Here is a 24,229-nt window from a genome sequence, read left to right as displayed (position 1 = left end):
CTTTTTTCAACTCGGTTCTAAATTTACATTTGAAACTCCTATCCATAAAAGAATGACGTTTATTTCAGCGTATAGTTCAGCGCTTAGTAAAAACCGGAATACCTGAATTAATTATGATCCATATACAGTCAAACCCCGCTATAGTGAACTCCCGGATATAGTGAACGAAATGTTCGCTCCCGTATAACGTATAATGTTATTTTTTGTGAATATAGTGAACTAAAAAAGTGAGAACGTTGGATATCATGAACTTTTTTCTGTCTTCGATAAACTTTTTTCCTTCATTTTTATAATGATTTTGAAATGTCTTCTTCAAAATAAATACTTATACTGATTTTTAAAACCATCTATAGAGTAGAATGTAGCGATAAGCATTTTTTCTTGTTCATCTCACTTTTCCATCCCTAAACAAAGGGCAACGCAGGCAGATGCAAGGGCAAATTTTTCCCTGCATCAGCTAAATTTTTACTAATATTTTTACTACTAATTTTTTTTTTTACTTCTAATTTTTATTTGATTACTAATTTTTTTTTTGTACCCAAGACGAAGAGTAATAAAAAATGAAAGCAAGTTTACGCATTTTTTGTTACCACGTATTATTTTTCAGTCATTTTTGTGTTTCATTTTATGGGTCATTTATTTAAATAATATACCACTAGACCGCCCCCTGCTCGCTACGCTCGCCAACCCCCAGAACTCCTTCGCAATCTTATAAAAACATTTTAACAAATTTAAATTTTAAAATAAAAATGCCAGATATTGAAATCAATTACTTAATGAAATTTATACACTTCTCTGCCCCCTTCACAATTTGATTATCTTTTCTTCATGTAGCTGAGAAATTTGGAGCTGTAGCAGAGAATATATCTCAATAAGAAATGCTTTCCCGTTTAGAATTCCGCCATTCATTTCTCTGACGTCTGCCAGAGATATTTCGACGCCTGATAGCAGGCATTTTATTTAGGCAGCAGGCACTAAATAAATAAAAATAGAACTAAATAACTAAGATATCCAGGGTGCGTAGCCAAATCTTTGAATCAAAAATAAGCACTTTTTAAAAACTTTTCAAGCACTTTACAAAAATTTTTAAGCACTCAAAAAATTCATATTCAATCAATGATATTATTGAAAAACAAAAACTTTTTATAAACAGTTTTAGCGTTAAAAAAAAAAAAAAAAAAAAAAAAACGGGCGTAAATCGAAACAATCAGTACTTTCCCACATCACCGAGTGAATTCAACTTGACCCTGAACTCAGAACAAAAGTATCCTTACCCCTTACGTCAAAAAAAAGTGTTAGAAGTAAAATAAAATAAACAAGAACAAAATTAAAATAAATTAAAAAGAAAAACATTTCATAGGGATCTGATATTCTTTATCCGAATTGGAGCACTCGGGTTTCGGTTTAAAGTGCGCGCGCATGCACAAGTCATAACGTGGGTACGACATGAAGTCCGCATGAATGATTACGTAGCAAACTCCCCATTTTTCGTGAAATGCATGGGATCCACCAGATATCACTGAAGGGAGAAGAAAAAAAAAATCGGAAAAAAGCACTTTTTAAAAACGCCAGCTGAAAAAAGTACCTTTAAAAGCTTTTAAAAACGAAATCCCCAAAAAAGCACCTTTAAGTACTTTTTACAAACGCTACGCACCCTGATATCGTTTTAAATCTCAAATCAAAATAATTGTTTGTAGAAAGTTTGTTTTGGTTTGAATATTCGCACGATGCCATTGCCATTCTATTGTAACGAAACAAAAAATTTATCATGAAACTGAAAATTTATCAAAGGAACTAAAGATATTGAATTCTTTTTTTAAGAAATTCAGTTCCGTTTTTTTTATCCACTCTTATTTTTGTTTATCAATCTATTAATTCAGAAATGCTTTAAATCAAACGATGCTTACGGAAACAATGCTTATGCGAACCACCCGAAAAATGATTTGCTGAATTCTCATTGGTTGAAACTAAATTATAAATTTTATTAATTAATTAAAGGAAATTTTCATAATTTAAGACCTTATTGCACATCTACTTAACAATACCTTTAAAACGACACCTTATTTGTTTAATTCTGTTGCGTAGTTTGGGAGTTTTTAGCGAGACAAAATATTGCTAGCCTATTAATATATAGATTAGTTAAAATTGTTTGCGGAACTGATATAGTGATCTCCCGGTTATAGTGAACCGAAATTTCGGTCCCTTGAAGTTTCACTATAGCGGGATTTGACTGTAATTGGATATCCATGTACTGACAAGCTATCTTAATTGTTCGTGGGATTGACCTGAAATGTATTAAATAAATAGTGGAGATGATAATTTAAGGTACGATATATATCCCACAGTGGACTGATAGTAAAGATACGGGTCCAAATCAAACACCAAAATCAAGCATCACTGACTGCGATCAGCCTGTGGAGGAACGGTGGTCTTCGTTAAACTGGTTGATCGTAAAGTGCTCGACTTTGCGTACAGGTCGTCGGTCTACCCAAGCGAGGAGTCATCCCCTCTGCAGATGATCAAAATTGTGATGTTTATTCTTCGGATCATTCTCAGGGATGTTTCCCAGATTGTAGCCGATAACCCATTGTGTGGAGCTAGTACGATGTAAATAAAGTACTACGACTACTACTAAATTACGAAATATGACACAAAAATGTGCCTTGTCTGAATAAATACGCTTTTTTTTTAAAGCACGTTTAGATTTTTGATCCTAAAATTAAAGGGGATATTTGCTATGAGGAAAATGCGGAGCATATAAACGTAATTCTCATAAAGTGAAATTAACTTTAAAGCGCTCTTTCAACTCAACTTCCGGAATTTTATAATGGCTACCCCTCATGTCTTGAGGGTCAAAAATTGAAACCATGTTTTGTCAAAGAAAGCACGTTTTCGGGTCTGATATCTTTTGCAAAAAATTAGTTAAGGTTAGAACCTTGAGCCGTTAAAATTGCACCCTAGTAAGTGCAAATCCGTTCATTAGATCAAAAGTCATGTAGTTGTTCCGATTTTAATTTTGCGCACTGTTTATACTTACTATTGCTTCGTATGGATATGCCCTTTCTGTGTCGATTCCTTCATTGTCGATGACATATTGAAAAGCGTATTCCATCCATCCTCCATCACAGCCCTCGTTTCCTGGTTTATAATTAACAAAACAATATTTTCAGTACAAATTTCGACTATCGTAAGATTTATTCGTCCAGCAGTTTCCTGCTTTAATATGGATGAAGATCGAGAGGGAAGAACGATTTATGTCGATTTTTCATAAAACTGACGAGTGGGTCGCATTTTGAGGATTACTATGTTTTGACGAGGAACATCGGTTTTCCCCGAGAGTTATTACACTGCGGCCGTGCTGGGGAAAACCTGTCCTGTCTGCCTTGAAATTTTTCTCCCCACCACAGAATCAGCTTTCATAGACATAAACCGTTCTTTTTTCCCCCTTGATCTTCGAATAATTCTGAATGGCTTTTCGTGCATGGACCGTTCAGAACATCTTATATGATCGTGACTCGTGACCTTTCAAAATATGTAGAAAGGAAAAGAAGTGTTCTCAGCAATACAGTTGTTGACTCTATTCGTACAAATATCTCGTTGTACGGCCATGCATTAAAATGATGTTGCTCGTTAAGTTATCCTCCTACATTATAATCTATTGTATTTATGGATAAAAAAAATATTTGTTAATAACAGATTTTAGAGTTAATCAGAAAACCATTGCCCAACATCAGAAGTCCTGTTCCTTAAAAACAATTCATTAGGAATGATGATACTGTTAGATGTTAAAAGACCACTCGATAAACCTTTTGAATTTTATAACCTTCGTTGAACAACCAACCCAGTTTTTTGGGTTTACGACTATTAATGTTCAACTTCGTAGCCTTATGATTTTGAACCCAATCCAGAAGAAAAGAGAACTCCTTGATCAAGTATTGAGAGAAGTTTGCCTTCGTGGAGGACTTATTGATGGAACTAACCCGCATTTGCGTTACATGAAGAGGAAAGCCACGAAAAATCCCACAATTAGCCTGACGGCAAAGGACTCTAACGCATGATCCGTCTACCACACTTTAAGTCAGCACTGTGGTCGGTGCGAGCCAGGTGCGAAATTTGCATAAACCAGTCACCGCTCGGAATTGAACCCGGTTCACGTCATTGCGATCGTTCTATCCCCTCAGCCCCCCAGTGAGGCCTTTTGAATTAGAACGTTTCGAGACATTCCTGGAAATCAATCTTTAACTTCCTTGAATGCTTTCCTAGTGCCCATTTTAAACCTGAATTAGCACTAAAGATTTACCTGATTCCCTACGACAGATTGCTCTTAAGTTCATAAACCAAATCCCAGATGATGCTATTCGAATTCATACTAATGTCAGTAAAGACAAACGAAACTAGAGTGGTAGCGGTATCTTCATTAAGGTCCCTGATATTTTAAATAAAATTTAAGATTAGAAAACCGGATTTTTCAGTTCTGAGTTAATCGCCATAGCTCCCAACGCGTAATTAAATCTGTAACTCCATCCACGGATATCTGGATTTTATTTAATATTCCTGGTGCAACCCAGCACCTAAACTGGAGTAAAGTTGGTGACCAAAACATTTGTTTCAATCTTTAATATTCCAAAACTGCCTTTCGGAACCTGCTTCCGATGATACCGTCACACATTTGCCACTACGTCTATGAAATTGCTGATATCTTTTGGTCAAGAAAAGAGCTTGCCCTGATGTGTCATTATCAAATGACTCTTTTCTGGGATCTGCTCCAAAGTAAAAATGTCAAACCGTCAGCTTTGGATAATCCATCCGAAGCATCTCTTGCACAATAGGTGCCCTTACCATCACTTAAGCTGATTTTGTGCAACATTAGCTTGTTGTTAAGTGGTCACATCAAATGCACTACCTGCACCTGTGGCAGAAGGTCTTTCTATTAGGCAGAAGGTCTATTAGGCAGAAGGTCTTTCAGTCATGTCCCAACTCAATGCAAGCCTCCCCAAATACCTTGTGAACCGTGCGGGTTTCGACTAGAACGACATAAACTAAACTCTTCACCTTGTATTCGATTTCGTGAAGATTCTTGGGCTCTTAACCATGTTGAGCTCCAATCAACGACATTTCACATACCAAAATTGTAAAAAATTCAAGAACGAATTTGAGATTACATAAGTAATTGACTTTTTTTCTAATGCAAGAGTCTTCTTTGGCTATACTGTACTTCACAGGAGCATATGGTAAAAAATTAATGAAGAGAATTGAATGATTCTAAATTACCTTCTTTAGATGAGCAATCTATGAGATTTTGTTCGCTTAATGACACCAGCTTGCCAGTTTTTGCTTTAACTTGCCCTTCAAGTGATCCAGTAGATGAAAATGCCCAGCAAGAGCCGCAGTCTTTCTGGGGGAAAACATAACTTTATCTTAAAAACATGTAAAATAGCGCTATTATATTTTTGTTAAAAATTAACACTACATGATTTTTATTATTTTTTGATAGTTTCATTGTTATCTTTTGATAACCTTTCAAACCAATATTTCTTTTAAATTAAAATTTGTATAATCAATCACTTAGACGCCTCTCTCCTACTCGCTCCACTCACCTACCCCCGTAGTTGTTACTCATTCATAATTTTTTTCCCCTTAAAAGTCGATATTTTCCGAAAAAAATCTTTTTTTTAAAAATAAAATAAATAATTATTTTAGTTTTACTTTGGAAAATTTGTAAAAAAAAAGAACAATTTCCTAGATTTGTAAATAATCAACTCTGTACTCGGAAAAAAATATTTACACTTGGGAATACAGAATGTGTTTCACAATAAGAAGAAATAAGTATGAAGTAATTTTACTCTCTAATAATACTATATAACAATAACATTTCATTACATAACAGTTTAAATTATTACGATTTCATATCACTTGTGTGTTATATTTTTTAAAAATTCTTATATAAAGGATTAGATTTACATCTGGCAACATTTATGTTTTCTATCTTATTTTTCTTAATTTTATTTATTCATTTTTTGTCACTTTTGAGATCAAATTAAGCGCGAGCTTATTCAACAAAGATGCCGAGGGGGATACATAAAGTTTTATACAATAAAAAAAATCCAAAAACGCTGCAATAACTTTCTAACTAATGAGAATTCTGAAACAAACATGGTAGGTATTTAGTTCATAAATGAAAATAACCCTTTCAGCACTTGAAATTTAAATTCTGTAGCTGCATTTCGGCGAACTCCAGATTGATCGGACTGGTATTTTACTACACGTTTAACAGTTGATAATTATCGAACTTATGAATATCTTTTCTATTCTGTCGTATTCCATGTACATTTTTCTACACATTTCTGTAATTTCACAGTTCTAAGTCTTAGTTTTAACTCGGCAAAAGAAAATATAACATATAACAAGAAAAAAAAATGCGAAAAGAAAAGCACGTAAAATTGCAATGCCTTTCGAACAAATTGAATTTTTTTTTAAAAAAGAAAAAAACTCTTATTTAGTTCAAAGAAAAATAACTGAAATTTAGGTAGCAGCAGTAAGGAACAATTTTAGCCCTCGATTTTCATAGTAGTTTGAAATTTTCAATTAGATTGTTCGCGAGGGCCGTTTGAAAAATGGCGTCTAAGAAAAGGCTGGGCCTTTGGAAATAATTTAAAATCAACGATAATTAAAATGAAAATAAAATGAGTTATTAATTAAAGGGCAAAATTAATGGAAATACTAATTTGTTAGGAGAAACACAAACCAAAATTCACTGCACTATCATTGACACCAATTTTCCTTGTTTAATTTAGGTAATAGGTACATATTTTATTTAATAACCGTCGTTGAACAGCCGACCCAATTTTTGAGGTTTACGACCACTAATGTTCAACTCCTTTTAATATATATATAGCTTTTTAATTTCATACCAATCCAGAAGACCTACCTCCTACGGTTCCTCCTACGGTTAGCCTGATGGCTTAGGGACTCTTACCCATGAACCATCTACCACTGATGATATTTTACGTCAGCACTGTGGTCCTTGCGAGCCGGGCGCGGAATTCGTATCGACCAGTCATCGCTGGGATTAGAACGCGGTTTACCTCATTGGAAGGCGAACGCTCTTTTCCCCTGAAACCACCACGGCTATTACCACAATATTAATGAAGAAAAGGTACTTATTCTTTTAAAGGAACCATAAGAAATCGCCAGACCATTATTGAAGTCAATGATGCTTAAGTTAATGCTGGTAATGTGTATTAATCTATATATATCCTTTTCCGGGGGGCTGTGACAGCAGTTGTCACATCTGATCTTGGGGTCCTGTGGTGGGCATGTGACACTTTCAGCGTTAGAATAGGGGAAAAAATCTTCTCCTCAGTTACGAGACAGGATCAAGTTACAGTGGGATTTGTTTTATTGTTTTAGTCACTATGAGAGGTCTCACCTTTTTAAGCTAAGGGGAGAAAGGTTTCTTTACATTTCCCACCTACCTTCAAACATCTATACCAAGTTCGGGAACTTTTTTGTTTGTCTGCCGTTTTCTTACGTCTTTTTTAGTCAGTTTCATTGTTGCTATTTTTTTTTACAAATTTTTTCGTTCTACTTGTGAGTTATATTTTGAATAAATTAATTTCTTTATTACAAATATAATTTAACGAATATTTTCAATTGTATATAAAAAAATATGGATTAATCAGAATCGAAAATTGCTCTTTTAAGTAAATTATATCAAATTGAAATAAAATATCAAAGCCATATATTTTACATAAACTCAAATAAATAGTTTTTTTTTAGGTTTTGTTTTAAATTCGTGTTATAAATATAGTTATTAGAATTTTAAAATTTTTATTATAATTCCTGTAGTTTAAAAAAAATTTTCTTACATGATTTTAAATAAATATCTGCATTTCCGAAGAGAAATATATATACTTAATACTACCGAAGAGTATTTATACTTTTAGATACATAAATATTTTAAATGTCACATTTATGAATATATAATTTATAATTACTAATGTATTTTCTATGTTTAAGAAATGAAATCATAAACGCTTTTTTTAACTTTCTTAAGAAAACCATTTTCCTTCTGTGGCGATTTTCATGTTTCTTACCCTCTTTCTACACACAGTTTAACTTTCAGTTGTAGTTTCTAGAAATTCTTTTAATATCTCAGTTTTGTATCTTTTTATAAGATTGAAGCTAAATTTTTGAACAATAACATTCTACAAATCTATTACAGGAGTAAGTTGAAGTCAATTGTGAATGACTATGTTTTTTAAAAAAAATGTAAAAATGCTAGGGAAAAAAATTATATATGCTACGCAGTTTCGATAAAGTGCTTACTTTTCATGAAATTTGCAGCAAAATAAAAGAAATGAGCCCGATTGTTACATGATAATCATTTGCAACTGAAGCACATTAATTGAAATATTTATGAGTTTTCGCGTTTTTGGAACTATTTTAAAAAGACATAAAGGAAGTTGAAGAAAAATTTTGTTAGATATTTAGAACGCATATTAGATTCTAACTAAGAGTTCAAGGGATAAATGTACTAAGAATCGTGTTTTAAATTTAGAGTTCGGTTGACACATAAAATATTTTTTAAAGGAATGATATAAACTTTTATATACTATTTTGAAAATTAATTAAAAATTTTTGTATATTTATTTTTAAATAATTAACAAAGTTATTATAGTTTATAATTTTTTAAGAAATCTTAAAAATTTATAAAATAAGAAGAATTTATTTGATAACATAATTTTCAATCGAAATGATCTTACTTTCTTAACAAGAGAGGATCTTTCAAATTAGCCGGGAGTTAGGGCAAAATTATCCTCATTTACCTTGCTATCTTATTTCATTATTATTATCAATAATAATAATAACAATAATAAATAAATGACTCTGCTGAATAAAGAGAAAAAATATTTATCATTTATTGAAGTGACCGGTATTTTTCATAAGTCGATAGATCAAAAAGATGAAAATAAAATAATTCATTCAAAGAGTTGATATCAAATTAAATTTCCTATATTTTCTTTTCCATCGGCTATGACTTAAATCCATTCACTATTAATTCAGACTGAAGAGACCTGTCTACAAAAATATGACATTACAACTATTTATGTTCTTTCCTAAGATTTATTATCTTTCGATGAGATATTAAATTTTCAGCAATGTTACAAATATTTATAAATTAAAATACTGATATTTATAATGTATAATATAGATATTTATAATTAAATAAATTATGACCACGAAAAAGAACTCTTCATGTATATAAAAATTGATTCAAAGAAAAATCTGTTTCACTCGCGAACAAAAGGGTTTTTTCCGCATTATGACCCGATTTCACTGCATGATAACTCTCAGGAAGAACTGATTTCACACTTTAAACATAGTAATTCCCAAAATGCAAGAGAGGAAGATCTATCCATTATTTACGTGAAAAATGGATGTAGATAGAGCTTTTCCCTTTGGTCCTTGAAATTTCCGACGTTTTTTAACTCAATAATAGAGTGTTTATTATCACTGTGCACCTCATTAGCTTGTTTATTTTTTACGGAAACATGTAAATAAACCAATCCTTTTAATATGGCATCAAAAAGCTTATAAAAAAATAGATATAACTTTAATAACTTTTTTAAATAACGCCAGCGATACCAAACTGAAATTTTCAAAAACTGAGTTACCCGTTGAAACAATATTCCAAAGAACAAAGTTTTTTTTAACTATTCCACAAATCTGTAATAATATTTTTACATTTTAAACAGTAAAATGTTTAAATGTTTCCTAATACGTTGAAAGTATTAATGTAAAGCAATGACACATCACAATTTCACTAATTTTAAAGTTAATATATGATGTAAAATATTTGATAGAACAAAAAAAAAACTATATATATATATATATATATATATAGTGATTGCGCGCGCATAATATTTTTATAGCTAGCGTAATGAATAGTTTTTCGGGACTATGGTTAGGATTATGTGTTGTTTATAGAATTTAAAACAATAAAATCAGGAAATTGTGACACACCGCATTAACTCTGAATGTTTATAAAACACTATAAATAGTCGACATGTGACATTCGGAATGTAGTTTTTTACCCTGAATCCTATAAAACCACCAAAGAAGTTTTCCCGCGCTTTCTGAGTTGTCAACAAAAAACTGGAATCTACCCCCAGTGGTATTTCTATTACCCCGAACTGCGGTGGTGTAAAAGATAGCAAATGGCGTTTAGAATAACAGAAGGAGAATAAAACTCTCGGGGATGCTTAACACTCATCACTTGTCTTGTTCTAGGGATTAGCGGCTCCCTTTCTTGAATTCATCCCCCAGTCTCAGAAAGAGCCCACCAGAGGATCTCGATTTCTTGTTTTTGCGCCCACGTGAAAAGGATATATTTCTCTTACACGGCGACAAAAAAAAGCCTCATTACAAATCCCCGAATAGCAACGTTAGAAAATCGACCAATGATTGCCGCTAAAAATGTCACATGCCAAATCTAGCTGAGGCGGCTCAGCATATATCGCTTTTAAAAACGGAAACTGAAATAACCAGAGAGAGCATTCTCACCAATTGTGATCTCTTCCGAAATTCACCCTATCAGCTGCGGCAATCTCATATTATTAAGCTAGGCAGAAGTGAGTAGTCTTTGTCGATAGATCTCTATTTTAGTATTTTGTCAAAAGCGCTTTTTTCACGAATTTATATATTACGAATTTATTTGACGATTTTTGATTTATATCACGAATTTATTGGTTTTATTATTGTTATTAATTATTCATTGAAAAATGAGTCTCAGTGCTGTTACGCTTTAAGATTTTATACTACAGCACATTTCTAATAGGTTTAACGAATTACATGTCATTTATTTGAATTCAAATTTATTTTAATGACTTAGTATTTACTAAAAAGATGTAATTTTTTTTAAAAGAAAGTTGTTATATGGATTTGAATGATTGTTTTGAATTCTTAGAATTTTGTGCATTTGCAATGTACCTAAGTTAGCAGCGAGCTTGGTTTGCGAAGCAAACCATATAAGATTGCGTAGCAATTTTCGGGGGTTGACGAGCGTTAGCGAGCAGTGGGCACAGACCACTAGTTATAATAATAATATTAAAACCGTCGTTGAACAGCCGACCCAATATTTGGGTTTACGACTACTAATATTCAGCTACTAATGTTGTCTTGTCAGTTTGAACCCAATCCAGAAGACAAGGGAATTCCTGAATCATGTATTGGAAGAAATTTGCTTTCGTGGAGGACTTTTTGATTAAAGTAACCCGTATTTGCTTTACATGGAGAGGAAGAGCACGAGAACCTCCTACGTTTGGACTGATGGCAAGGGTAAATATGTACTAATTGAGATAAAAAATAAGTAAGCTATGTACTAAAAAAACGAAGTTACTGGGGCAAAAATACTTATTCGCTTAGTGGAATCGTAGAAAATCGCGAAACTAATATTGGCGGAGATGACGATTAGTTAATTTTGATGTTACGTACTACTGTTATTATGGTAAAAGGTGCCACAGATTTCCCATAGTTCCAGAAAATACTTTTTTCCAGTGATAGCAAAGATAGTACATTAATATTTCAATGAATTAGAATTAAAAGCCACTTCTTTCCACCAACATTCAACTTCGTAGCCTTGTAATTTTTCGTGTAGTATTTTTTTATGTAACTAACTCACATTAGCGTTACATGGAGTGGAAAACCTCCCACAGTTAGACAAACGGCAAGGGGACTCTAACACATAATCCATCTACCGCTGAGGATATTTTCTTCAGCCCTATGTTTGGGTCATTGATCTAGCATTGGGAGAAACTTGTCTTCGTGGAGGACTTTTTGATGCAACTAATCAGCATTTGTGTAACCTGGGAGGAAAATCATTCATGATCCGTCTACCACTGAGGATATTTTACGTCAGCACTGTGGTCGATGCGAGCCGGGTTCGAATCAACTAGCTATCGCTGGGATCAAACCCGGGTCACCTCATTGGGAGGTAGCGCTCTATCCCCTGAGCCACCACGGCTCAAACCTCGATGTTTGTATAAAAGATTAAAAATAAAATGTTTATTCTTAAAAAGCAAAGCTTCATTATGAAACTGGCATTACTATCTTTATTTCCCCTATAAAAATGCCTATGTAATGAAAAGTTTAAAATAAAAAAAACGTTATTATTCAGATAGAGACATTACAAATTAGGAAAAAAAAATTCATTAACTTCATTCGTATTTTAAACAAGATTATTTGTAAACGAAATTCAGCCGTAATCATTAATAGCCGAACATATATAGTTTTCTTTTCTTCTTTACTTTATTTCTTTTTCTAATGAAATAAATGTATACTCACTTGATCTTTAACTTCTGTAACATATCCCTTTTTCCGCCAGTCAACAAATTTTGGTAGTTGTGAAATACAGCTCTTTCCGCATTTCGGTTCATACAGCTCATCCTCCTTTGTCTGTTTTAATCCGTTTCTCACCTTCACACACTCACGAGATGCACGAAGTTCATCATTTGTCTGTAAACAAAAATTTCAATTTATGGTTCACCGTGTAAAGCTAAACACAGATGGCGCTGGTGGTTAAAATTCAGCGTAAAACTTCCTGTTTAACACTTCTGATTCATTTTTACGCCTAAAATACTTTTTCGAGCTTTTGCGCGGAAAAGTATGCCATCCAATGTTTTTTTTTTTTTTTTTTTAAATTTCCAATGAGCTGCACAATCGGTCTTGCCGATGAGCAGACCTAGTGCGTTCTCCAGAGGTGGTATCCACTCTTTCAGGACCACCACAATGGGTGAGATACCGTTGGTCCATGTTAATTTTGACGTCTAGTTTCTGCCACACTAGATGGCAGCACCGAGACTCTATTTGGATGCTAAAGTGCACTAGGAATTTTTAATTTTGCCGGAAATGCCAAGAGCCAATGAGGCACTCCAGGGATCTTTTACATGCCGCATAATCATACGACATGGCCGCTGAGGATTTTCTGCATCCCGAAAATCCGGTGTCTGGGCCGGGGATCGAACCCGCAGACTTGGGCTCAGTAGGCCGACGACAAACCAACTGCGCCACCCAGCCACTTGCCATCCAATGTTGTTATACTTGTCGTGTTTACAATATAACGCATTTTTTCAATTTAAATTTCAAGGTAACAAACATCAAATGATTTCGGAAGACTCTACAAGCATGCTATGATGCTGCCCAAAAAATAACAAATTGAGATATTTAACTCAAATATAGCCAAAAAAAGAATAACACTCACAACATGGCAAACCACACTTTATTTAACTTGTGATATTGACTTTCTTAAAATTTGTTTCAACCTTACAATCTGTTAGAATTTATGTATGACAGTAAACTTTTATGAAGGGTAAAATTAGGCGTAAATTTAAACAACAATCACAATGATAAAAATTTATAAAAATAATGAAGCCTGTTCGCACTTCGCCTCGTAAGCATAACATATGCGGAGGGATACACCGGAAGTTTTCAGAATTTCTTCCGGTTTTAGAAAACTTGTTATTGTTTACATTCAGTCAACCATCCATACTCTCACTATACGGTCAATGAACAATCATTATACGGTCAAATATTTTTATTTTATAAAAGCAGACTGCTTACAATAAATGCTCATCTAAGAATTACAACCTCTCCCTCTTTTATCTTATTAACATACAACGGCAATTTAAATAAAATTATCTTAAATTCTAATTTTTAAAAGCAAAGACTAGTAATCATCGCAACGATATCGACTTAAATTTTGCCAACAGTTTTACCAATATAATTACTTTAACCCTTTGACGCAGATGGGACACCGGTGTCCCTTTTATGTATTTTTTTCTGACGCTCCAGTTTCAAGCAAAAATAAATTCTGTCATTTTTTTAAAAATTATAAAAAACAGTTTAATAATTACTAAAAAAAAACTTTTAGATTATCGGAATTATATTTGTGTTTGAAATATAATATCCGAAAAAAAAATTCATTCACATTTAAAAATTTATCAATGATTTTGTAAATTAAAGAAATCTCAATGATGAATAACAGTTTCTTTTACATCTAAATGACTGCAAATTCGAAAAATTATTGTTCGGAAGTGAGCCGTGTTTGTAAGATTTTGCCTTTAACGCAGAAAAAAGCACCGGTGCTTTATTGCTGTTTTACATAACCGTAAATTATTAAAATGCTAAATATAATATTTCTCACTTATTTAGACCTAAATTAATACGAAATAATGAAAAAAGTATAAAAATATGTAGAATAAAAATTCCATGTCGAAGTACTAAAAAGTATGACAGATAAAATCTATCATCAATGATAAATAATTTAATATATTATGCGCTGAAATTTTCTCTATCTATTCCTGTTATTCTCTTGCAGTTATCATTATTTGAAATGAATCTTCAATAATATTAATTGTTTAATTATTTTTTTGTTAACAGTTGACTAATCGTAAAGATACGGTTCCCAGTAGAATACCGAAGTCAAGCATCACTGGCAGTAAGCGGGTGGATGACCACTCACTATGATTGCCTGCGTAGAGACCGAGGGTGCGCGGTATCGGTCCTCGTTAAAATGTTCTACCATGAAGTGCTCGACTTCTCGCGCAGGTCGTCGGGCTACCAAATCAGGGGGGGGGGGCATCCCCTCTGAAGAGGATCAAAATTGCGATGGCAAGTCTTCGGATAATCCTCGAGGATGTTTTCCAGAACGTCGCCAATAGCCCATTGTGCAGCTCTAGTGCGACGTAAATAAAGTACCTGCCTACCTACCAAATTGACATTAAAATAGATTTGTTTTTTGGAAATAATTTTTGATGGAACTGATGTAATTTATTTGGCAGATGAAGATGACTCATTTTATTGTAAACTGAATTTTCTATTAACGAGGAAGTATAAATTTCTTTTAAATCGAAATTCGGAAAAAGATATGTTTAATTGTGTTTCCAATAATATTACCTCTCTTAAGTACTGGTTCTCAAAAAGTGCTCCGCGGAAGGGTTATAAGGGTACCCAGAGTTAGAACTTTTTTTTTCTGCTAATAATGATTTCTGATATAATATTATATCTATATTAAAAATATATATTTTCGAATATTAATATTTCGAATAAATTACGAAAAGGATGTACAAGCATAAAAATTTGCATTAGTAATTCCCATTGAACTTCACAATTGAAAATGAATTAGCCAAATTTAACATTTAAAAGATATAAGTTTCTCTGATAGCCGTTCTCAATGCTTGTATAGTTTTCATTAAACAGAATCATTTCATTATTTATTTCATTCATTTCAGCTTATGCGTAAACAAAAAGTAAATTCAGAAATAGACAACATGTCAGTCCAGGTCTAAGAAATTATTAGTCTAACATAAAACCAAATTTTAAAACTAATGTTGAAAAAAATTAATTTTTGACACGCTGAAAAAAATTTATTTTTCACATTGAATCTATTCAAAATAATTACCAGTCTCTGCTGTTTTTGTCGTCAGCCATTAAAGTGCGATTGTTCTTGTTTTCCAGGGGGCGCCATCCATGTCCAAGAATTCGACTTTTGCCACACCCATACGTCACACCCGTTTTATAGGGCGGACCCATTCATTCATCCCCAAATCGTAATTTTGATTTGAACCAGAGAAGGATCAATCTCCAATTCAGTACCCCCAGAGGTACAATTTCTTATGGGAACATGGAGGGCTTTGTGATCCAACACATTTAACGAGTACCAGTCACCATTTACTACACGGGGAGTCTTCGGTCGGTTGGATTCGTACTCCCATTCTCAGGAACGTGAGTCCAGCGCCCTGCCAACCAGGTTATTCCGCCCCCTCGCTTGTCTCTCTTTTGTGGATACGTAAATGATTGCTAAAGGACTTTATTTATAAAATAGGGGTTATAAAGTAAAGATAGGGTATTTATTAAATCGGGGTTCAGATAGCCAAAGGAAGGTTAGGGATCAACAGTCGAAAAAAGTCGATTGGGAACCGCTTCTCTGAAGTAGCAGTTCCCAATTTTTTTCGTGAACGGAACCCTAAACAATCAACTTCCATTTGGCATCTCCGCCACTTAATAAAGAAAGTTTATTAAGGTAATTCGTAAGGTTATAACCTAAAGAAGACTATTTTTAAAATATTAAATTAGCGGAAAGATTTTTTCATTGTTTTATCATTGATAATCTTAAATTAGGTTTTATGTCCAACAGTCAAATTTGCAACCATTGTTCCAATCTAGTTTTATGAATTTTTTTTTGGTGTATACAGGGTGTCCCAAAACGACCGCATAAACTCTGCACAGCTAGATTCCTCGTTGGGAGTACATAAAAAACTGCCCAAAGAAGTCTTCCGGTACGATCCAAAGTTTACGAGAAAAATACGAAAAACAAAGTATGACGTCACTGCCTGTGCAAGGAAAAAAAAACACCTTATTGGACATATCAACAACAGTATTTACATATCTTTCACGACGATAATGTTTCAAACGTTCACCGCGTATATTCTGCTTCAAATTGTGCGTAGTATACTGCTGTTGATATGTTTTATGTACTCTCAACGAGGAATCTAGCTGTGCAGAGTTTATGCTGTCGTTTTGGGACACCCTGTATATGTTACCGTGAATGACCGAAATCAAGAGAATGCCGACTTTCAACTGTGAATGTCAACAAACACATAGTCGTTTTGATGAATGTCCGAAATACTTATTATATCCGATTTGATATTAGTTAATTCGTTGATGTCATTATATTTATTCGATATTTCAATATCTGCTTAGGATAGATTAGGAGAAACATCAGTGTTCGGAGTACTGGTTAAATGCATTCTGATGGGCAGTGGCACTTGAGCTTAAAAAAGCATTCATGTAGGGCATACCGGGCAAACTTATACTGGGAAGAGGCACTTAACTAGACCTAGTACATATATCGGGCATTTACCAAATCTTAAGTGATTGTCAAAATTCATCGGTCCGGTGGAAGTTAATTACCACCAATTTCGCTCATTCTCAGTACTTAAGCTAAAAATGAATAAAACAAGCGGAATAATGGTTTACTATGAAATTAAAACTTAAAAGAACTGCTATAAATGTTAAAAATGGTCATTAAGGAAACTTTAAAGAATTTAGTTATTTTATTTTGATTCAAAAGGACGAAATATTAGTGAAATATTTAATAAATACTTCTTCTTTTAATAATTTGTTCAATACATTATTATTAGAACTATTATGTTTTCTTTTCAAAAATGCCGTTTCTATTTCCTTGTAATTGTTCTTGGAGGAATTTCAAAATTTCGGAAATATGGGTCTGATTTAAATATAATTGGAGGTTTCAAAAGTCATCCCTGGATTATATAAAGTACTAACTAATGGAACCCACTTTAATTCTTCCCTGGAGCCCCATGGTTCCATGGAATGCTATTTAGGAACCGCTGCTCTAATCACTCAAATTTTATAATCGAAACATTTATTGCGTTTCCTTAAAATAGTAGTTCAAAAAATGAGAAAATTCAAAAATAACTGAATATTTAAAAAAAAAATGAAAAGAAAAAGATATGAACTGTAGAAGTCCTTTTATGTAGAACAAAATGGATTTTATGAGTTATATTAAAGCCTTACTTTATCAGAAAATTTGTTCAGCTCCATTCTAAATTGTTGCAGTCCTTGATCTGCTTCCAAGTTATGCAAAGCTATCATTTTTGCATTATCTTCCCAAATCGATCTTCGTATGTTTTCTTCAAAGGCCGAATACGTTCTTCCATGCTTTGTCTGTAACAAAAACAATTAATTGTTACAAACAAAAAATTAGTCAGAAGCTATCCTTAGAGAAAAAAAAGCTTTTACTTGAAACCCTATTAGGTTTTTGGTTTCACGTTCAGATTTACAATTAGTAAAGATTAATTTTAATTAAAATGTCTCATTTGTTGTAACGAAAGAAATTTGAAATAATTTATTTATTTATTATAAAAATGTGTCAACACATAATTTTCGTTAGTTAGGCATAGGACTGGGTAATCGATATATCGCGAGACATCGATTTAACGCCTGTATCGGCAGGCCGATACAGCGACTTTCGTTCCAGGCGATGCATCAGAAATCTGATTTAAGCCGTCGAGTAAAGAAGACGAACGATGTAGCGATATACGATATAGCGATACAAGAAACGCAAGGATCTCTTACATTCCGACGCTAACTCGCGCTGGGGAAGACGATGTTCGTATCGTTATATTGAAACGGCCTTGATTGATGAGCATTAGAATCAGAATCAGTTTTGAGAACATATATCGTGATCTCGCATGTTTCCGCACCTCTTAATTTTTTTTCTTCTTTGTCGCGACTTGATATCGTTTCTTGTAGATTTTCAGTGGGACTGACTTTGCGATCGCCGTCCTTATCTTGCTCTGAACGTAATCTATTATTGAAAGAATATACAAAGAAGCGTTTCTTAATTAATTAGGTAAATTTTTTTTTGAAACAAAACTTTCTTCTTTATTTTTAAATGTGAAAATTTATTCTGATATTATATGTTTAAGTATTATTTTACATTATTGAATTTATTACAAACGGAAATCTAATTTAAGGTGCCCATAAAGAATTAAATTAAAAAGTACTACTTTAGTACTACTATATACTACTTTAGTACTAAGTAGTTTACTTTATTTTAGTTTATTAAAAACGTTTTGTATAAAATAATAATTTAATGGGTTTTTATTACTGATTTTGAATTTATAAATCTTTAGTTGTTTTCATTTTTATAAATAAAATTATAACAAAACTTATTTTTCCTCTTTTGGATTTGGACATAAGTCAATCAACTTTGTTTATTCAAAAAAATTAGTAATGTTTGCGATTGCGACTTCTTTTTTAAAAATCATTTGGCACTTCGTTTTATTAAAGAGTATAATCGTGTTTTTTAATTTTCTTTCAATATTGTCAGTTGAATATATTATCGAATATCATAATTCTTTTGTTTTTATTTTTAAGAAATTAAACCTTACTTTGTTTTTTCGTTTAGAATTCAGTAATTATTCAATTTAACTTTATTATTTATGTGAAATAATAATGATAAAAAATTATGCTGTTTTAAAAGTGTTTTTTTTTTTTGTTGTTTAATTTATTTAGCACTTTGTTTTAAGCATACAAATAATTTTTAACGAACTTATTTTTTAATTTTTTTTTCTATATTGTTAGGTAAATATATTGATAAATTTCAATTTTATTTATTTTTTTATTATTTATTTTTAAACTAAGAAATCTTTCGTTATTTGCGTGATCATTTTTAGAAAATATAACATTAATATCTTTCTTAAGCAAAACATATACATCAAATTCATAAATTGATTTAAATCAATCTGAATATGAAGTTTTGATAGAAATCCGACTTTCTGCGCCTTACAAGTAAATGAATTTCATAAATACTATATCGCGATGCAAAACTGACGATGCATCACGATATAAAATTTCTTATATCGCCCAGTCCTAGTTAGGCATCCTAATTAGGTGCTTATGCTCTTAATGTTATTCATTTAAATAAATTTTCATTTTTAAATAAAAAAAAAATTTAAAATAAATATTTCCAGTTTTAAAAATGTTTTCATTTTTAGAAAAAGTTCATTTTTAAATAAATTTTCATTTTTAAAAAAAAAATTTTTTTAAAAGAAATTTTATTTTTTAAAAAAGTTTTAATTTTAAATAAATGTTTGTTTTTAAAATAATTTCATTTTTATATTAATATTTTCATTTTGTAAAAAAATTTTCATTTAGAATAAAAAATTAAATAATTATTTTCATTTTTAAAAAAATTTTCATTTTTAAAAAAAATTCCATTTTTAAAGAAATTCCTTTTTTAAACAAATTTTCATTTTCAAATTATATAAAGCCCACAATAATCCTCAATTTTTACTCAATTGTTTTATTCTAGTGCTGAGATTACTTATAATAGAGTATAAAACTTTGTTCTAGCAATTTCTGTTAGGTCACGAATTGTTGCAAAACAACTACATTTATTTGTATGTTTATAGCAGAAACAAAATAAAACAGTTTATTGAGTACATCAAATAATTTTATAAATTGTTTTAAAAATTTTGCTAACATTCTAATATTTAAACTAGACTTCACTCATTTTTAAAGTACATTATAATAACTTGTAATTTTCAAACACCAGAGAACCATCTAATCTAGCGACTAACGGCATTTAATTCGCAATTTAAAATTATAGCCTTAAATAAAATGACCTTTTTTTTAATAAAACCATCAATTACGAGATAAGAAAAATGGAGAATTAGTTATTCCCTTTTCTTATTTCGCAAAATCACACCGTTTCCATACAGTTAAATTTATCTCTAGGATTATCCAAGACTAGCATGGATATCAGCTAATCTGAAAATAAAAGGCGGTCGGTGCGGAAAGCTGACTACATTGTCAGCTTCATCTTTAACTTCCATGACGCCCTTGGATCTCAACGAGTCAAAGTTTTTTTTTTTTTACCAGAGCAATTAAAAAACATATTTTAAGTCACAAAATGCCTAAACAAATGCGCAAATAAAAATTAAAGAAGTCAACAACGAGAAATCACACGAACTTTCAAATACTGTTGAACGATGTTGAAATTGAAATACCACGTTAGTCAGGAAATATTAATATTTTATGGCATATAACAAATTTTTTTTTAATATGCCAAATTTGTATTAAATAATATTTCCGGTAACTAATTGAAAGAAAAAAAAACTGTTATTTTTAGAAGATCAATAGGTATTTATAAAAATTTCCCAAGAAATATTCGTTATTAACGATAGCATAATTATCGTGATCTTGTCTTATTTTATAATTATTTTCGTGAATTGTTTTCCTGATATTATCGTGTTCGAAAATCGTGATATTATTGTTGTTAATAAATGCATTTATGGTAAAGCACATATTCAGGATGAGTTTTGAGAATTTATTCTAAAAAAATCTATATTTCATGATACGTCGATATATTGTCCGTCTCTTCCAACAGCGCAGAAGTTTAAAAGATTACAAATTTTAAACATTTAAAAATCGTTGTAAGACTGTTTATTTATATGCATCATCGTATTAACAGCCGACCGGCCTGTGTAGATGGCAGAGAACTGTCCTTGCATCAGAAAGATCCTGGGTTCGAATCTCGGGAAAGACATGGATGTTTCTTTTCTCTCTCTGTGTTCTATGTCCTTTTTCTTTTGTGTGTGAATGTGATTCCACGGGTTGTGGTTGTGTGAATGGCGTGGCAGAAGTCGAATTCCTGGCCATATATGGCGCCACTGAAAAACAGGAACAATCGCACCCCCACTGCCTATACAGGCATACGACAAAAAAAATCGTATTAACACTTCAAAAATGCATTAATTGATAAGGAAAGACACAATGGTAACTGTGGAAATGCCCGTAAAAAAAAAAATTAAGAGTCAATAATGGCTAGAGGTTTTCTATGGCTTCAGCGGCATTTGACGAATCAAAAGTAGTAGCTATATTTTAAAATTTCTTGCTACTTAACACGCTGAAACTTCGTTTGAGTTGATGATATAAATGTTACAATTACAATTATAGAGCCGCGATGTGTAATGGAAAAAGCGCTCCGCCTTCCAAAGAGATGACACGGTTCGAATCCCTGCGATGGCTGGTCAATACTTATTCCGCACCCAGTTCGCACCGATTACAGGGTTGACGAAATATATCCTCAGAGGTAGACGGATAATGAGTTAAGAGTCCCAATGCCTTGGGAGGGGGTTCCTCTCTATGTAACACAAATACGAGTTAATTCTATCAAAAATCTTATGCGAAAACTAGGTTGTCACTTGAAACAAACTTGCTGCGCTGAGTTCAAAATTACGGTTTTACGGAGTTGAATATTAATAGTCGTAAACTCAAAATTAGGTCGGTTGTTGACAAAATAAAATATGAGATAAAATGTTTTCATTAGATAAAATGAAAGAGATATAGGTTATAAGATAAAATAAAATTACAAACGTAAAATATAAATAGGTCACTTCGAAAAATTTAAATTTAATAACATCTATATTTATACTGTATTAAAAATTAAACATTTGAAAGTATGTTAGAAATTTTTTGAATTTCAAAGCTTGATAAATTTTTCAGATCCTAAATTTTTGCACGGTTGCTAATTAACTACAACTGAGTTAAGGTTTTTTTTTGTAACTTAAAATTACAAAAAACACATTGCATATCGATACGAAAAACACATTATACATACAGCTATACGAAAAACGCATTGTAAAAAGATCATTACGTTGAAAAAATATAAGGCCACTAAATTCTTCAACTTTTTCATGCCATTTTAATTACAATTGTTACACATTGTTATACATATATTTTTAAATTTCAATATTATTTAAAACAACAAATTTTTTAAAACAACTAATATTTCAATTATTATTTACATTAATATTATTTATATTTTTTTAATTTCAATATTACTTAAAGCAACTAATTTTTTAAAACAACTGATATTTCAATTATTATTTATACTAATATTACTTATATATTTTTTAAATTTCAATATTATTTAAAACAAATAATTTTTTAAAACAACTAATATTTCAATTATTATTTACATTAATATTATTTATATTTTTTAAATTTCAAAATGATTTAAAACAAATAATTTTTTAAAACAACTAATATTTCAATTATTATTAATATTAATATTATTATTTATATTTTTTTAATTTCAATATTATTTAAGACATCTATTTTTTTTAAAACAACTACTATTTCAATAATTATTTATATTAATATTATTAGTCATATTTTTTAAATTTCAATATTATTTGAAAAAACTAATTTTTTAAAACAGTTAAAACTTTAATTATCTAATTCTAAAAATACAACGTATATTTAAGAAAAATGGAAAGAAAGTTTGCAGTGACTAACAATGAAAAAATATTTTTACTTAAAGTTTAAACAATTCATTTCTTGAAATATATACATTACCTGATACGACTTCCATAGACCGTCATACTGTACATCAAAAGAATACACCAAATGAATTAAAAAGAAGAAAATTATTATTCCCCTCATGTTACTTTAAAACTCAATAGTATTTTCCTCTCTGAATTTCTTACGAGAAAAATGCAAGACAGAAAATAAAAAGCTCTTATATAAAAGACAGGCATTTAAAGTAAAACTTTCTCACTAATATTTGATCTGATTGGCTGACGGAGGTATAAACTGAAACTTTTAAATCTCATTAAGCCGGTAGTTTTGAGTGTTGAGCAAATAAGGGTAATTTCCCGTTTTTTGATGACTTATAACTCGAAATGATTCATACAATATCTAAACAAACAATTATTTAAGTGGAATATTGTCTCATTATAAAAAGGATGAGCACTGAGTGAAAATGATACATTCTATTTCCAGAGCAGTTTCTGTTATTTATGTTTAAACGGTTTTCAGAACTAAAATATATATGCGTCATTTAAAGGTTAGAATGTTCGGGATAAATATATTTTATTTATTTATTTGATTTGTTAGTTACGTTAAAACCAAAAGTTATTCTGAAAAGTCAAATTTATTTTTAACGCAATACTCTGATTCATTATTTTGAAATAGTACCTAAGTCACGATGATTCAAAGAAGTCAATATTCTCTTTCAAAAAAAAGTAATTTATGATAAATGAAAATCTCTTTGGAGATTTTTAATTATTTTGTGAATGAAATATTAAAAAAAATATTTTCAAAAGAGAAGTTTAAATTTATAATTAATTTAAATTTTAAGATGTTAGCAATTTCTTAAAATTTTCACAATAGTTGAATTAAATTTTGATGAATTTCCACCGTAATGGGATACAATAGCAAATAATATTATCGTTTATAAGCAAATACTGATATTTAATGTTGAAATAAAGGATTAAATGAAATGCAATTTTCACATCATTGGTATTTATTTTAAATAGTTGACTGTTAATAAGAGATACTAGAAAGATTATAGTAATTTGTTAAAAAATTTCACTATAATTGAAGTAAATATTAATAAATTGCCACCATAAAGGGATTATTGTAAAAGTAACACAGTTAATGTCCCATTTAACTGCAATTCACTATAGTAGATAATATTGTAGTTCTAAGCAAATACTCATATTTAATGTCAAAATAAAGGATTAAATGAAGGGCAATTTGCACATAATTGATGTTTATTTTAAATATTTAACTGTTAAGAATATAGACATTAGAAAGATAATAGCAATTTATTAAAAATTTTCACTATAATTGA

General features: G+C 31.1%; 1 protein-coding gene across 1 annotated transcript in view; it reads right to left on the bottom strand.

Annotated features, from left to right (window-relative positions):
- Positions 1-24,028, bottom strand: part of LOC107448083 (cathepsin L2) — a 29,924-nt gene extending 5,896 nt beyond the window's left edge. Inside the window, exons 1-5 of the mRNA XM_087153426.1 lie at positions 22,951-24,028; positions 17,599-17,748; positions 12,346-12,516; positions 5,272-5,395; positions 3,038-3,138 (exon numbers count right to left, since the gene is read on the bottom strand). Of these exons, the coding sequence (XP_087009552.1) occupies positions 3,038-3,138; positions 5,272-5,395; positions 12,346-12,516; positions 17,599-17,748; positions 22,951-23,037 (633 nt within the window). The 5' untranslated portion in view covers positions 23,038-24,028. The remainder of the gene's footprint in view (positions 1-3,037; positions 3,139-5,271; positions 5,396-12,345; positions 12,517-17,598; positions 17,749-22,950) is intronic.
- Positions 24,029-24,229: the final 201 nt, after the last annotated feature.

This window comes from Parasteatoda tepidariorum, chromosome 10, assembly GCF_982258835.1.
Source record: "Parasteatoda tepidariorum strain Cologne lab strain chromosome 10, Ptep-v5.0, whole genome shotgun sequence".
Classification (NCBI taxonomy): Eukaryota; Metazoa; Arthropoda; class Arachnida; order Araneae; family Theridiidae; genus Parasteatoda; species Parasteatoda tepidariorum.
This window is presented reverse-complemented; position numbering and strand designations above follow the sequence as displayed.